Here is a 17,102-nt window from a genome sequence, read left to right as displayed (position 1 = left end):
GAAACTCACTCAGGAGCTCTTTGAGACCCAAGCCCCTAGAAGTACCTCAGGATTTCATTTAATTTAGTAGAAGCACTGTTTCTAGCTCTTATGCTCACAGAGAAAAGCCTGAAATTGGGTTGTGAATGCAGTAGAAGAGATCCAAAATCAAAGACGCAAAAAACATCAACGATTTCTTTTTGCTTCTGAATCACTTGAGCTTCTTGCATTTTTAATTAGCAAAATAGGGAGGAGTCTGGCATTACATCAGTCGTGGTCTAAGATTCAGTTTCATTTCTCCTGCTCCAAGAAATAGAAAATCAGCAACAGCAAAAGCCAGTCATTTTGAAGAGGTGCAGTACTTCTGGTATGTGTATTTTTTTTTCATGTAAAATTGGTAACTTTTATGCCCTTTTGGGTAATAAGAGCTGGCTTCTTGCCACATTCTGGTAGTTTAGTTTAGAAATAATTGATAGTTTCTTTCTTGCTTGAAGTTATCAGGATTCAGGCACGCTCAGAGCGGTGATCCACTGCCCCAGGTGTGATGTAAATGCAATTCTGGGGCTGTATTAACAAAGTCTTGTATTTGAGACCCTGCAGGTGATAGGAGCACTCTGCTTGGGGCTGCTTGGGCCTTAGCTGGAGTACTGCACCTAGTTCTGGGCACCCTATTTTAAGAAGCAGGAACAGAAACTACTGAGTTTCCAGGGGTGAATGGCAAAGATGATGAAGAGGGGAAAGGCTGAAAGAAGTAGGTAACATGATAGCAGATTTCAAGTATTTAAAGACTGCCATAACAAGAGGAAGAAGAGCAAGTGTTCTCCCTGCCGCAGAAGACAGGATGTTAAACAGTGGGACCTGCAGTAATGCAGGTTTAGATTGTATCTTTAAACAAAGAAAAGAAAAGAAAAGAAAAACCCTCCTAACTGTAAGAAGCACAGGAGAGTGGAGCCAGATGCCCAGAGAATGTCCTTTGTTTGGAGGCTTCCAAGCAGAGGCTGAATGGACAACTGAGATGAGCTAGGAACAGCTTGACCTGCGTCTGTGCAGGGGTTGGACTGAATAACCCTCAAGGGGCTTTCCTATTCTAAGGGCATGTGTAGGTGACACAGGATCCTAGGGCACAACTTTCAGGAGGGGTTGAAATGGCAGGCTGTTTATGTTTTGAAGGGATTGATTAGTTGGAGATGACAAAGAATGATATAGTTCAGTGAATGGTCTAAAGAAGCTACATCAGGAATTTCCATTCTCCCTCCATCTCATAACATGAAAGCCAGGGAGCATGCCATGAACCATCATGGGGGACTTCTAATCCAGTGGAAGAAATTCCTTCTCACCAAATGTGCAATTTGACAGGGGGACTCACTGTCCCAGGAAGTTAGGTTCAAAGAAAGATTGCACTGTGTATAACTGTCAAGAATATCCAGATTTATAATCATTACTCTGCATTTCTTCATATGTCTGCCATTAACTTGCATGGGTTGTGCTACAGACTGGGAAGCTTAGGCCCCATCCCATAGCTCCTGTACATGAGGCTGCAGCATACTGGGGACCTGCATGTGGGTCCATGCCCTCTAGGATGCCCTGTACTCTGAGGCAGTGAGAAGGGGGATGTCCAGATGGTTGTACTGGCTTGATCTGGAAAACCAGTAGAAGTCTATGTACAAGCTGTGGCAAGAGAGTGGCTTGTGCCAACTGTGACATGTGCCAAGGGAAAAAAGAACATCAATCATTCCTGTCACTGGGCAAGGGCCAAAACATCCCTTCCTGAAGGATACTGTTTGACACGGGGGGCTCCCTGTGAGAGTCTCCAGGTAGAAACTGCCCCACCCCACCTCATCAGGGTGGGGAAGGGAAAGGATCTAGGCCTTGCATCTTCCACAGCAAAGCCATCCCATAGCAGGTGGATTCCTAGGAACTGATGAAGTCTGGATGGCCACATGCAGATCCTGTCCCTCACTACACTCCCACTGGCTACAGCAGATGCCAGGGATGCTGAAGGAAGGGGTAAGGGAGCCAGGGTAGGGGGCCTTTGTCCTGGGGCTGAAGGACAGATGATTTGTATCCTCCTCTGAACCCTGCTCTATCCAGTTGACTTTCCGCTGCCCATTTGTGCAAGTCCATTCACACGGACTCTAGGTCTGTTGCAGAGGCCTGTGCAGGGTGCAGCAGATGAGAAGGGTGCTGCCTGAAGAGTGTGTGATGCCCAAGTGGGAAGGATGCTTCTGTGGCGGGCCAGTAGGGGGCGCTCCTGCGTTGAGCCACCCACCTCCCTGCTCCCGACCACCTTCCAGGCTCCGAGTGCCTCCCTTGGGGTACCTCCCGTCTGGCCGACCCCTTCCCTGGAGCACACCCGCTAGCCTGGGGTTCCCGCTGCCACCATCCAAGGCTCTGGACTCACTTCTGGCTCTGCGCACCTTGGAGAACGCAGGCCTGATCGACCAATGTGTCCTAGACCCAATACAGGCACTTGGGGCACTTCCCCAAGTCTGGGGCTTATTAGGAAAGTCTCTCTTAGTCCACAGACCTAAGGGGCCTCCTCGGCCTAATTTAGACCCACCCCTCAATACGTCTCCCACACTGGTCACAAAGGAGAACTTTATTGATTACAGAGGGTAGGGCGGAAACAGGGTAAAAGATAGAACGATATCATAGAAATATTACAGGAATATCAAAGGAATCCCATAGAGCAAACCAGGGTGGCTGAGGTAGCCGTTTAAACACGCATCTGAGTTACTGAAGTTAAATATCTAATCGGATCTCTAGTAGCTTACTCGCATCATCCAGAGGTGGTTGGAGTTTCCTCTGGAGGCAGATCACTCTTGGAGCATGCGGTGATGAGGAGAGAGCCAGGTTCAGATTCACCTGGATGACCGCATGGCTAAAGGCTGCCTTCTTCCTGGCCTGGGCCCTTAAATAACTGACCTCTCTGACCTCAGCAGCCCGGTCCAATCGTAGCTGCCAATACTGGCCCCAAACCGACCAATCTACCACGCATCCCTGGCTACCTGGGCCCATGCGCAGGGCCGGGTCTTTCCCCCCTCCCCAGGTGACTAGAGCATAGCCTCCCAGGCACCAGGCTTTTGTCATGCAGACAAGGTGGGAGATCCCCGCCCTGAGGGATTCAACACCAGCCTCTCAGGCTGGCTGAGACAGATCTCTGGAGCGGGGCGCCGACGGTGGTGTTTCTGCCACAGCTTCTCTCTCAGGGTGGGGAGAGCAGGATCTTCAACCATGTCACAGTTGAGTCCAAATGGTCTTACAAGTCCACGTGGTGTCCTTGCTGAACTTGCCCTGATTCAGCTGCCAGGTGAGCTGCCCCATGAGACACCTCTGGTATGAACAGGGTAAATTGTTCTGAGCTGTGTCTTTTGCCAGTGCAGCTCCCCTGGGTTTCAAACAGGGGGAAACTCTGAAGGAGCAAGGTTTTCCCTGCATGCATGAAGGGGCTTGCACTGATGCAGCCATGGGGGGTGGGGGGAGGAAGGGGGCTCTGGAGTGAAGCCCCACCATGTAGACAGGACCATAACATGGCTAGGTTCCAAGCAACCCACATAACAAAGAAATGGTGGTAAAAGCGCTTAGCAGGGGCTGGAATGGCACCAGCCAGAGCCTGGTGGGTTAAACACAAAGTAGATGGGCTGAATAAGGTAATGCTAATCTGTTCTTCCCCCAGGCAGCCTCCAAATAAGTGACATCCTGTTGACTCACCCTCACCACATTCCAATCCGAATAGTTCTTGGCCTTAAAAAGCCAGAACAGCCCAGTATAAACCAACACCCACTGCTCACTTTGGAAATCTTTTGTTAGGATGGCAAGCAATACACCTGAACACCCAGGTAAGAATGGGCCCTGCAGGGTGGTCATGGTAGCACACAGAGGGACAAAGCTGCCCAGCTGCCTGCACTGACTTATATCAGCTGCAGATCACAGTCAGATTTCACTGTGTAATGTATGCATTGTGTAACATAATGCATTGTGTACACTGAATATGTCAGATGAGCATCTGACAGAAGGGGAGCGACCTTGTGGAGTGTGGCAGGCCAGTAGGGGGTGCTCCTACCAGTAGGGGGTGTTCCTACATTGAGCCACCCACTTCACAGTGCCCAACCACCTTCCAGGCTCAGAGTGCCTTCCTACGGGTGCCTCATGTCCGGCTGCTCCACCTTCTGGAGCACACCTGCAAGCCTGGGGGTAATGTCACCACCACCCAGGGTCTGGACTGATCTTGGACCTGTGCCCTCTGGGAAACGCAGGCCTAGTAGTTCTTGAGGGTCCTTGACCCACTGCAAGAACTTGGGGTCCTTCCCTCAGTCTGAAGCACAAATAGTGGTCTCCCTCAGTCAGCCGAATGAAGGGGACCCCAAGGTACAATCTAGACCAGGGGTAGGCAACGTTTTTTGGCTGGAGTGCTGAAAAACCCACAATGCCTGCCTTGGATGGTGCCAGAGTGCCAGCATGCCAGAAAAACAAAATGAGGGCAAGGGGTACATGACAGGATGCCCTACTTGTGCCTCTTGCCCCCCACCCAAAGCCCCTGCTCCCCAACCCTGCTCGTACCCCTGCTGCCCCTGCCCCGCAGACCTGCTGCCCCTTGGTCCCCAGCCCAGGCTCCTTGGCTATCAGCAGCTACCCAGAACCTGGGCCAGCTGCAGCCAGGAGGCTGCAAACAGCTGCTGCCCTCCTGCCCCAGCCCTGGCCCTAGCTGCTTCCTAGACTGGCCCCAGGCTCCAGGGAGGCAGCAGATACCAGCAATGCTTCCTGCTGTGCTGCACTCACAAAAGCTGCACTCCCAGCCCTGCTGCCCTCCCTTGGGCCCTCCCGAGCATGGCTTGTGTGACTCAGAGTGGCAGTGAACAGAGGGACTGCATAGGGAAGCTCCTTCTGCTGCAAGCTCTGCACTGCCCAGGTCATACTTCCCCTGTTTGCACTTGAGCAGCATGGACAGCACCCACGGTTGAGCCCCTCATTGCTGCCCCTGCCTGTGGGGTAAGTATAGCCAAAGCAGTGGGGAGATCAGAGCTACAGGCAGCTTTCTGTGCCCCCCACTGAGCCTTGCTGTGCCGGGTTACACATGTTGCTCTGCAGAAGCAGTGGCAAGGTCAGCACAGCAAGGAGCATCACTGGTATCTGCTGTCTTCCCAGATCCCAGGGCTGGATTTGGGGCTGGGAGGCAGCTGGGGCTGGGGCCGGGGCTGGGGCCGGGGCTGGGAGGCAGCAGTTGTTTGCAGCCTCCTGGCTGCAGCCAGCCCAGGTTTTGGGTATCTGTTGATAGCCACACAGCCCGGGCTGCTTGCAACAGGGCTTCAATCCTCTCAACTGGCTGAAGGGAGCAGCCTGGGCTCCATGGCTATCAGCAGCTACCACAAACCTGAGCCAGCTGCAGCCAGGAGGCTGCAAACAACTGCTGCCTGTCCACCCCAGCCCTGGCTCTCTCCTGGCTCTGGGGTCTGGGAAGACAGCGGGTGCCAGCACTGTGCCCACTGAGGGCCTTGGGCAGCATGGGGCTGGGGCCCACTGGCAGTGAGGGGCTGTGACTGTGGGACCAGGGTCATCCAGCAGCATGGGACTGGAGCTGGGGCCCATGGGCAACAGAAGGCTGGGGCTGGAGCCTGGCCGTGAGCAGCATGGAGCTGTGGCTGCAGCTGGGGCCAAGGCCCGCTGGCAGCATGGAGCTGGGGCTGCAGCTGGGCTGTTGCAAGCACTGGGATGGGGCCCGCAGCAGCACTGGGCTGAGTCTGGGGCCATGCAGGGCTGAGGCCCATGGCTGTGGAGTTGCTGGCTGGTGTTGGGCCTGCACAGGGCCGGGGACGACCGGCAGCACATGGACAGGGCCTTTGGCAATGCCAGGATGGGACTGGGTCCAGTGTAGGTCCATGGCCCCAGCCCTGCATGGGCCCCAGCCCCATCCCAACACTGCTGACGGCCCCCAACTGGCAGTGGCACTATGCTGGGGCCCCTGGTGGTGGTGAGGGCTAGGCCCAGGCCCCCAGCAGCTGGTACCACCACTGTGGCTGGGGCCTGTGCAGGCCCTGGCCCCATCCTGATGCTGCTGATGCCTGGGCCTGGCAGCAGCACTGGGCTGGGGCTGGCAGCTGTGGCAAAGGCTGAGGCTGGGCCTGACGGCAGCATGGGCCAAGGCAAGGACAGTTGGCAGTGCCAGGATGGGGCCGGGACCTGCACAGATCCAGGCCCTAGTCCAGCAGTGGCTGGGGCCAGTGCCAGTGGTGCTGGCTGGGGTCGGGGCGATCTGCTGCGCCAAGATGGGGATGGGGTCCACACTCATCCATGGGCCTGGGCCCTGGCCTCATCCTGGTGCTGCAGAAGGCCCCAGTCTGCCGGCAGCACATGGCTTGGGCCGGGCCCACTGGCAGTGCCAGGATGGGACCCCAGCCCCTGCCTTGGCCTCATCCTAATGCTGGCAATGGGCCCTGGCCCAGAAGCAGTGGTAGAGGTGCTGGCCAGGGCTGGGCCTACCGGCAGCACATGACTGGAGCCATTGTCAGAGCCGAGATGTGCCTGGGCCCCAGCCTTTTCCCAGCACTGCAGCCCTAGCCCGGCAGTGCCGAGATGGGACCAGGGTCCAGCCCACCGGCAGCACATGGCTGGGACCATCTGCAGCGCTGAGATGGGCCCGGGCCCCAGTCTCATCACGGCACTGCAGGCGGCCCCGGCCCAGCAGCAGCACTGGGCTGAGGCAGGCGGCAGTGGTGGAGGTGCTGGCTGGGGTTGGGCCCACCAGCAGTGCAAGGATGGACCTGGGCCTGCCTGCAGCATGTGGCTGGGCCCGCCGCTAGCACTGGGATGGGGCTGGGGCACATGCGGGTTCACAGGCCTGGGCCCCAGCCTCATCCCAGTGCTGCCAGTGGCCTGGTCCAGCAGCGCTCCTGGGCTGGGGCAGGCAGTGGCGGTGATGCCAGCTAGGGCCGGGCCCACCAGCAGCACATGCCCAGGGCCATCTGTTGTGTCGGGATGGGGCCAGGGCCTGTTCAGGTCTGCAGCCCTGGCCCCATCTTGATGCTGCAGATGGCTCCGGCCCAGCTCTAGCACCGGGCTGGGGCCCAGAGCGGCAATGGTGCCAGCTGGTACCGGGCCCAGGGACAGAGCCCATGGTGGCAATGGGGCCGGACTGCCAGCAGCACGTGGCCAGGCCTGGGGATGGGGCCTGTGGCGGTGATGGTGCCAGCTGGGGCCTGCTAGTGGCATGTGGCCAGCAGCATGGGTTTGGGGCTAGGGCCATCAGGGCATGGATATGGCCGGGGATGGGGCCTGCAGCAGGGCTGGGCTAGGGTTCGGGCCAGGGATCTTACCAGGACTGCATGGTCAGGGTGTTCTGGGGCCTGAATCTGGTGGTGGAAAATCCAGCTAAGTAGGGGTTGGCAGCAGCACAAGGCTGTTCCTGGGCAGCCATGTGCTGCTTAGTATGGGTACACCCCTTCCTGCCCCTTGAGGCGGGAAGCAACTTGCTTGCCAGTAAAAGCCATGCCATCTGCCACTTTTGGTACGTGTGCCATAGGTTGCCGATCTCTGATCTAGACCCTCTCCGAATAAGTCTCCCATGCTAGGTACAAAGGAGAATTTTATTGGTTATAAGGAGTGGGTTTGGAATAGGGTACAGTGTAGAACAATATCAGACAAATCCCTTAGAGCAAATGGTGGCATGGTAGCCCTTGATTGTGCATCTGAGTTACTGCAAGTTGTATATCTAGTTAGATCTCAGGTAACTTGCTCACAAGTATCATCCAGAGGCAGGTGGAGATTCCTTCTGGAGGCAAGCAGGTCATTGAACATGAGTTTCAGGAGAGGGAGACAGTTTCAGATGATCCAGCTTCTCTGTGAGTTCTCATCATGACTGCTGCCCCACCTCTTGGGCAGTCCTTCACCTATATAGCCATTATGACCTCATTTACCTGATCCAATGAAGGCCAGCAACTGTTGGCTGCCAGCCAAACAATTTGAAATGTATCCCTGGTTTCTGGATAGAATGGCAGGGTTTCTAGCCCCCTCCCAGTCATGTTAGCATTGCTTAGAACAATAGTGTGTTTGAGCCCCCCTCCCAGGTGTGTGAGGCCAGTCATGTAGGCAGACGGAGCAGGTGTCCCCCTCCCTCAGGAATGTATCCAACTCAGGTTACAACTCAGGGTTACCTGAAGCCAATGGGGCCAGAGGTGTCTGCCCTCTGCAGTGACCATGGTAACCAAATTGTCAGATAAGGCATCCACCTGACAGCAGAGTTGGGGAGAGGCAGAGATGGCATTCTGCCACATGGAGTCCTGCTTGGTTTCACTGCTGAGGCCATAGGGAAGGCTGCGGCAGTCTACCATGAGTAGCAGACCTAGGAAGCCTCATCCCATCCATTTACTTTAACTGCCAGTTCAAAGCCGGATATCCCACTTCTGTTGAACCCACTATAGGGAGCAGGATTGAATATGAGCCTTTGACTGGGAGGTAGGGCTTGTTTCATAGTTTCATAGTACCTAGGGTGAGGAGGGACCTGAACAGATCATCTAGCCTGATCCCCTGCCACAGGCAGGAATGAATGCTGGGTTCACATGACCCCAGACAGGTGATTGTCCAACCTCCTCTTGAATATGTCCAAGGTAGGGGCGAGGACCATTTTCCTAGGAAGGTGGTTCCAGATTTTGGCCACCCTAACTGTAAAATATTGCCTTCTGATCTCCAACCTAAACCTATTCTCCATCAGCTTATTACCATTATTCCTTGTCACCGCAGGTGGTGCTGGGGAGAAAAGGGATCAATTTGCTGTTGATCCTCCCCTGATGAGCTTGTAAGCAGCCAGCAGGTCCCCCCTCAGCCTCCTCTTGCTGAGGCTGAACAGGTTCAGGTCCTTCAGTCTCTCCTCATAGGCCCTGTCCTGCTGCCCTCCCACCAAGCAGGTGGCTCTCCTCTGAACCCTCTCCAGGCTGGCCACATCCCTTTTGAAGTTTGGTGCCCAGTGCTGGATGCAGTACTCCAACTGTGGCCTGACCAAAGTCGCATAGAGGGGGAGGATCACCTCTCTGGACTGGCTTGAGATACACCTTTGGATGCATGACAAGGTGTGGCTGGCCTTGCTGGCTGCGGTCTGGCATTGGCGGCTCGTGTTCATCTTGGAGTCAGTAATGATTCCAAGATCCCTTTCCACCTCTGTGCTTTCAAGAAGGGAACTCCCCAGCCTGTATGTGTGCGGTGGATTCCTTCTCCCCAGGTGCAGCACCCTGCATTTGTCTACGTTGAACCCCATCCTATTCTCGTCTGCCCACTTTTGTAGTCTGTCTAAATCTAGTTGCAGCCTCTCTCTCCCTTCAATTGTGTCCACCTCGCCCCACATCTTAGCATCATCAGCAAACTTGGACAGCGTGCTTTCCACGCCCTCGTCCAAGTCGCTGATGAAGATGTTAAACGGTGCGGGCCCGAGGACTAAGCCCTGGGGTACCCCACTGCTCACATCTCACCAGGTTGAGTACAACCCGTCCACCACTACTCTCTGGGTGCGCCCCATCACCCAATTCTTTACCCATCCAACTGTGCAGGCATCAATGCCACAGTCACTTAATTTCTTCATGAGGATGGGGTGAAAGACAATGTCAAAGGCCTTCTTAAAGTCTAGAAAGACTACGTCCATGGCGACACCATCATCCAAGGATTTAGTTACTTGGTCATAAAAGGCAATCAGGTTGGTCAGGCAGGACCTGCCTTTGATGAACCCATGCTGTTTGCCCCTGAGCATGATCTCCCCTGCAGCCCCCCACAGATATGCTCCTTGATGATCCTCTCCAAAATCTTCCCAAGCACCGAGGTGAGGCTTACAGGCCTATGGTTACTCAGGTCCTCCTTCCTCCCCTTCTTGAAAATTGGGACCACATTAGCCAGTTTCCAATCCCCCGGCACCTGGCCAGATGACCATGAATGCTCATTCAGCCGGGCCAAGGGCTCTGCGATTACCCCTGCCAGTTCCCTCAACATCCTTGGGTGGAGGGCATCTGGACCTGAGGATTGTGTGTCTCCCCTCCTCTGAACTGACATGGAACAAGTTAATCATTGATGTGCTCTCCCTCCCTGTCTTCAGGGAATTCATAAATAGTTCACATTATTCCAGACAAGGTTCTCAGCAGGGCATTGTATAATGACATCACCACCAATGGCTTATTGCTACTGGAAACTCCTCTCTGGATCTCATTTGCTTTTGTTGGTGACATCAGATTTCTGAAGTCTAATTAGTTATACTGTGTTTTACTAGTAATACACCCCACGCTAAGGTGTAGTGGAATTAATCTACTGCACTTCTAGAGTTTTGTGTAGACATGCTCCCTGCGTGCTACTTCAGGCTGGCACTCATCCTATTTGGTTAATTAATTTCCCTAGTTCTTCCATTTACATCCAATAAATGAAAGATTGGGGATGGGTAAGATTTGAAAGGCACATTTGGAAGCAAACATCAGTGCATATTCACAACAAAACTTGAAATACTTTAGATCAGTGGTGCTCAAACTTTTTACCCAGGGGGCTGTGACGGGTCCATCCATGGGCCAGATCCAGCTGGTGGTCCTGATCTGGTGGCCAAGGCAGGCACAGCAGGGCCCCATCCAGGTGTGCAAAGGAGGGGCAGGGAGCAGCCCATTCACAACCCATCCCTGTGGGGGAAGGGGGCTTAACATTCAATGCTGCCCCATGCCAGTGGGGAGGAGTCATGATGTGGCTCTGATCCAGCTGCGGGAGGCTTGGGGTTTGGGAATTTGGCAGAAGGGGAGAGTGGCTGTATTGATTGCCACTGTTCCCCCTCTGCCAAATTTCCTGACCCATGGGAAACCCCATTTGGCCCGTGGGCCAGAGGTTGAGTACCCCTGCCCTAGACCTTAATAACAAGCTACAGAAACTGCAGGTGCTGGTGCTTTCTGCTTGTTTGGGAAAATTCTGAGGTTAGCAAAGGAGGTGCAGGAAGGCAATACAAATTCCTCCCAGCCAGTATGTAGTAGAAACATGCAGAAGAGATATTCAGCACAAGGTGGAGTAAGTTTGGATATACATGGGGAAAATGGCAATGTCACCACCTTCAAGTACTCAAAATTTTTAAGTTTGGCTTAAAAATCTATTTCACAGAAATGTTGGCATTCTTTGTATCTGATCTCTGCTCTTTGGAGATTTTAGACTTGTTCAAGAATGTTCTCAATCTTTTTACTATAATCTTGAAGGCTAAAAATGTACTTGCGTCTGTCTGTCCTTGTGAAGGTTGAGGTTTTTTCGAAATACCATGACTCTATGAACTGGGGCTTTGAGCAAAACACCAACCGTCACAAGACATGTGATCAAATAAGAAGTGTTGGCAGCCTTGTGATGGTCTTGTGGTTAAGGCACTACTTGGGGGCGTGGGTGAAATGGATTTGGATCCTAGCCCTGTGAAGCCTTGGGCAATTGCTTAAGCTGAGACTTTCAACTCTTTTGAGGGATTTAGACTCTGGGGGCCAGATCCTGTTCCACCTATCAGGTCTATCCTGGGACAAGGGAAATGGATGTCTGAATGATGATGATTTGTCCCAGGAGAAAATAGATTCTCCCAGGACAAATACACTGTCTACTGGTAGCCTTAGGCAGCCAAGTATGAGTCTTTTCCACCCTGCTAGCATCCCAAGGAAGCTGTTCATAGAAAAGGCAGGTGGGTCCTCCTTCCCCTCACTCCTTTTTTTGCAACTCAATCTTAGGCATCAGATAATGGCTTGTTACAAAAGTAGATTCACTGATGGATTTTCAGGATTTGAACAGGGTGGAATAGGATGTTTACTTAGGCACCCAGTAGGCAGAATAGCATCTGGTGCGGTTTCCCCTTGCAGGTCAAGTTTGGGAGCTCTGAAAATCTCACCCTGAAGCCCTCTGTGCTTTGGTCCCCATTGTACAAAGTAGCAGAGGACATGTTCTTTGTCCTGCTGTATGCCTGTCTCATCTTTGCAGGGCACACATTCTTCGCATCCATGGGGCCAGCATGTAGTACGGGGCCTCAAGCTTGCCTGATAGGTGCTGGTGTGTGCAAGACTGCCATGGGCTTGGGCACAGAAATGGATCCATGTCCCCTGATGCCCTCTGTAATGAGTTGCAAAATGTCTATTACCCAGCCTTGTCACCCATGCCACCTCTAGAGAAGTCATGCTAATGGGATGCTCTTTCACTTGCCAAGGTGCTGAGGGGCGAGATGCAGCAGAAACACCTGCAAAGAAAAAGAGAAGGATCGACAAGTACCAAGGCTTTTTGGAGGAGGAGAAAGAGTTCCTTTCTAAGTGTAAGTATGGAAACCCACTGGGGCTGCCTACCTTAAGGGGCTCTGCAAGGGTCACACATGAGACACAAGGCTGGGGGAGGACAAATATGGACCTCCCATCCCTGTGTTGGAAGAAACAGAAGCCACACTCCTTCCAGGGGGTTGGGGTGTAGGACTGCACTTGCTCATCTCCACGTGGCTGCGCTGCTCTGTGCCATGGACAGGGTCACTTTGGAGCCCCAGAACAGACTGGCGCTGCCCATGTCCAGGTTCTCCATCTAAGGGACTCTCCACAATGACTGTCAGCTGGGGAAGGTGGTACTTCTCCCTTGGGCTTGTCCCACTGCTTGGCATCCAGCAGAAGCACCAGTTGGAGTTTGGCCACAGCTAACATAGGAACTTTCTTTTAAATATCTTCTGAATGAGGCTGCATCGGCACAGCCACCCTTGGGAGCATGTTGGGGCCCAGAGGGCAGTCAAAAGCCTCTGCTGATTGGCACCAAGTATTTGGTTAAGCTTCACCTAAAAGTTTGACAGATTCAGCAGCCTCTCTCCAGACTCTGTTCCAATGGTGACACACCACAGTATTTAGAGAGCTCTTCCTAATCCAGACTAAGTCACTGCCCTTTGTTTTACTTTAGCCTGTTTTGAACTGGGAAGTCTCCCATCCTCTCATCACGCTGTTTAACTAGTATGATCCAGCCAAATCCCAGATGGATGGGGGCAGCTATAGGTCTGACCACGGGATGATATTTACTTTTTCAGGTGAACAGATGGAATCCAGGACAAGGAAAATCCTGAAGGCCTCATATGAGAAGCTGTCCTCCTTTGTGGGTCAGAAAAACTTGCCAGATGAGATCAAGTATCTCAAGTGAGTCTGCAACCCAATGTCTTCTCCATGGCCTGAGGGATTTGGACAGTAGTTGGTGGTCACACAATAGGGCTGCGTGAAACAGCACCATTTAGCTTTGACTTCTATTTCGATGCTTCAACAGACCAGTGTTTCCTTTCAAGTTTCATTTTGTTTTGAAAGCACTCTTCTGTTTAGTTTCATTGAAACAGTTTCACTGTTTTGAGGGTGTTTCCAGTTTCGCACACACTCCCAGAGGATTCCGGCAGATCCCTCTCTGGGGGTGCAGGGGGAGTCTGCTGCCTGGGAGCAGCGCTGGAAGCTGAGCCCAGTAGAGGGAGGTGGACCACATCCCTGGTGCTGTGCACCACCTCTCTGCACTGGGCAGCAAGCCGCTGGGTGCAAAGCCCAGTGGAGGGAGGTGGAGAACAGTGCTGGTGGTGCGCATCGCCTCATTCCACTGGGCAGCAAGCCAGTAGGTGCTGCCCAGTGGAGCTCAAAATGAGTCAAACAGTGTCAAAATGGAACAGTCAGTGAAATTTCACACAGTCCTATCACACAGGGCTTCACTTCCCTGCCATGGGCAGATCCACATCGTAGCAGGCAGATCTACCTCTGAACTCCTGCTGCACTTAGAGGGTCTGGTCTGAATAGGATAGAGGAATTGATGGAGTGGAGCAGACCAAGGGGTCTATCTCACTCAGTTGCCCTTTTAGAGGATGTGAAAGACCCTGTGGTTGCAGACTATCCCTGCTGCAGAGAGGCTCCATTCCCCTGCCTGGTGGTCCTGTGCATCTGTCAGAAGAGGAGATGCAGTCCCACAATGTGTCACCTTTTCACCATCATGCTCCCCTGGGTTCCTGGATGTGACTGAGGCCTGGAACTAGGGGTGAGCAAAGGGTGGGCAATGGTACAGGGCATGGGTGCCTGCAGCTGTGGCCTTACCCAGATCCCTGGTGAGACTCCTGGACAGGAATCAGGTTCCACCACCTTTCCAAATGCAGCAAATTGAATACAACAGAGAAGACAAAACCATTAGAGAGCCAACCCCTGCCTTGCACTTCCTGGGTAGCAGGTCTGGTCCAATGTCAATGGGGAAGGGTCATTCATTGACTCTAGAAGGCTTTGCATCATGCCCAGAGCATACTGGGCCTCCAACAGTCTCCATTCAGTGGGTCCTTTTGAGGGTATTAGCAACAGGAGCATTTCTAACAGTGAAGGGGAAAGCTGCCTGGCCCTTCCTGTGTACGTGGAGGTGCTGCAGTCATCCAACCCCTTTCCTGTCTTCTTGTTCTCTCCAGGGACCACCTCTCCAAGCTGACGGAAAAGACCTCCTTGGATCCCATTTACATTGGACTCTTTGGCAGCACTGGGGCCGGGAAGACCTCACTGCTCAATGCCATCTTAGAGAAGCAGTTCTTCTTGCCAGTGTCGGGGAGTGCCTCATGCACCTCATGTGTAGTGCAAATCCACACCAGCCGGGCTGAGTCCTGTGAGGCAAAGATTCATCTCCTGTCAAACAAAGTAAGGCATGGATCAATTCTTAGGCTCCACTCCCTCCCTACCTCACAAGGAAGCTCCACCTTCTGGAAGGGAATCACGAGGTTGGGGGTGCCTGGTACATCAGGCTTCTGCTGGGTGGCTACTTTTCCCAAAAAAGAGATATAAGTACACTACTTGAGCCTGTCTTCTCCTTTCCCCTTATGTCCAGAGCCTGGTAGTCCCTTTTTATCTGCTCAGGGTCGCTCCTGACAGTATCATTATTGCCCACATGGATGAGCAGGGGCTGTAGCCAGGGGGTGGATGATCTCAGCAGCATTTCTGTGACATCTTGGATTCAGGTTTCTGGAAGGCAGTATAGCTCCTGAGATTAGAGGTCTGGTTGGCAGACAGAAATCACCCACTGCTGGCACTATATTTAGGACCCAGATGCCTTGTTTCAAGGGGACCCAATACCCTTAGACTGATCACAACCATTTCCATTCAATAATAGGCAAATTTATTGACACACAGTGATTGCAAAAAAAACAAAAACAAAAACAAAACCAACAAAAAACAAAACAATACAAACAATCAAGCAATTCTATATATCTACCAATACTAGGTCTCTCCCTAGAGTCAGGATTCATCTGGCCAGGACACAGGCTTCACTCTGAGGTTGTCTCTTAGGTTTCAGACATCCACAAGTCAGCAGCCTGGAGGTGGGATGCTGAGGCCCACCCCTCCCTGCCAGTGAAGTAGATGAGACAGGCTGGTGGTATGCCCTCTGTCCATGTGTCCTTGGGTTCCCCTCTCGGGGAACCTTTTCTGCTCTAAAGTCCCTTCCTTTGCATTCTTTTCCCTTTCTGATGACTCTTCATCCAGGGCTATCACTGATTGGTCTCTCAGTGGTCGTCATACTGTTCACATTCTGTTTTGTCAGCACATTCCAAGCATATCACATGCACACCCTTCGCAAAACAGGAATTTCAGGCCTCCCACTTTGGCCTTGTGACCTGGTGCCACCTTATCTCATGTTATGGAAGAGTGCGGTACATGCCCCCAGTTTCTCAGGCTGTGTGTCCTTATTTGTTAGACATCCTGTCCACTTCTGAAGGCTCAGAAAACTATGTGAGAAGCTTTTAGAAGTCAATTAACCCCTGCTGCCCATCCTAAACCATCCTAACACACACACACACACACACACACACACACACACACACACACATTTGCTTTTGTTGGTGACATCAGATTTCTGAAGTCTAATTAGTTATACTGTGTTTTACTAGTAATACACCCCTCACTAAGGTGCAGCGTAATACACACACACCCTATAAGCCAGTTCCCAAGAAGAAAACCTTTAAATAACATTGTCTAGCCATCACCACCACCAGTCTTTGGAGAGCATGGCTTCACCTCATGTCCCAGGGGCTAAGTCTCCTTCTCTGATGCCAAAGGTTTATACCTGTTTTTCACTTCATATATTGGCGCCCCTCCAGAAGTGACCAGCTGCCAGCTTCCACCCTCCTGAGCATCCTGTTTCTTTTCATTCCTGTAGTTTTCTATGGCTGATTTTACCCCTCAGCTCAGCACTACAGTACTTCCTTAACCATTTTCTCTTGAACCCCATGACAATATGAGATACCAGTTCGCCCACTGAAACCCTAAGCCAAATTTGCTGCCACTATCCATATAACCCTAATCAAATCCAGTCCTGATGGCTGAATTATCTTGTGACAATCACATCTAGGCCAAGATACTCAAGGGGAATAATAGTCTGTTCATCCTGATCTGCTCTGGCAGGAATGGAGAGTAGAAATGGAGAATCTGCTGAAGCTTGCGGAGAAGTATGGGGATGCTAATGGCCACAATGATGACTGTGATGATGATGAGGGTAATGATGACGAGGGAAAAGAAGCCATTCTAAAGCTCCGGGCTATATATGGACAAAATGCTGAAACCAAAAGTTACGAAGAATTGCTAAAGGCAAAGCCAGTAATAAATATTCCCACGTCAAGATGCATTCTTCTCCGAGGAGATGAGGTGAGTGTGTTCCCAGGCTTGAAGGCCAGGAGAGGCTATTTTGTTCAGGTAGCCCGACCTGCGAAACACAGGCTGGAGAACCTCATCTGCATTTGGTCTAACAACTTGCAGACATCTCTGGTGCTCATGTGTCTCTGTTAGAAAGATCAGTCATCTGTTAGAAAGACATCTGCTCCAGCCCTTGGAAACTGGTATGTCCCCTTTTCCATGTATCTATCTATTGGTTTGTTCTTTTTCTTTAAGAAGGGTAAAGCTTTTACTGAAATCAGCTTCTCTCAGTGTGGATGTGTGATAGGTTTTTTGGGATAGGCCAAACTCAGGGCAAAATTGTCCCCTTCTTTGTGAATCCATTGTGGAATCCCTGTGATGATTAATCTAATCTGTCCCATTAAGAAAATAAGAGTATCTTGTCCTCTTCATCCCTGACAGAAGAGCAGCTTCAATGACACCGTCCAACCAACATATGAAATATGAAAATATGATTTAATTGAAATGAAAAAA

General features: G+C 52.1%; 1 protein-coding gene across 1 annotated transcript in view; it reads left to right on the top strand.

The window, feature by feature from the left end:
* The first annotated feature begins 271 nt into the window (after positions 1–271).
* Positions 272–17,102, top strand: part of LOC102560190 (nuclear GTPase SLIP-GC) — a 53,890-nt gene continuing 37,059 nt past the window's right edge. Inside the window, exons 1-6 of the mRNA XM_014601692.3 lie at positions 272–346; positions 3,656–3,818; positions 12,149–12,250; positions 12,995–13,100; positions 14,381–14,603; positions 16,362–16,601. Of these exons, the coding sequence (XP_014457178.2) occupies positions 3,791–3,818; positions 12,149–12,250; positions 12,995–13,100; positions 14,381–14,603; positions 16,362–16,601 (699 nt within the window). The 5' untranslated portion in view covers positions 272–346; positions 3,656–3,790. The remainder of the gene's footprint in view (positions 347–3,655; positions 3,819–12,148; positions 12,251–12,994; positions 13,101–14,380; positions 14,604–16,361; positions 16,602–17,102) is intronic.

The sequence above is a fragment of the Alligator mississippiensis genome, chromosome 1 (assembly GCF_030867095.1).
Source record: "Alligator mississippiensis isolate rAllMis1 chromosome 1, rAllMis1, whole genome shotgun sequence".
NCBI lineage: Eukaryota > Metazoa > Chordata > Crocodylia > Alligatoridae > Alligator > Alligator mississippiensis.
Note: the sequence above shows the minus strand (reverse complement) of the source record. Positions and strands in the feature narration are given on the sequence as shown.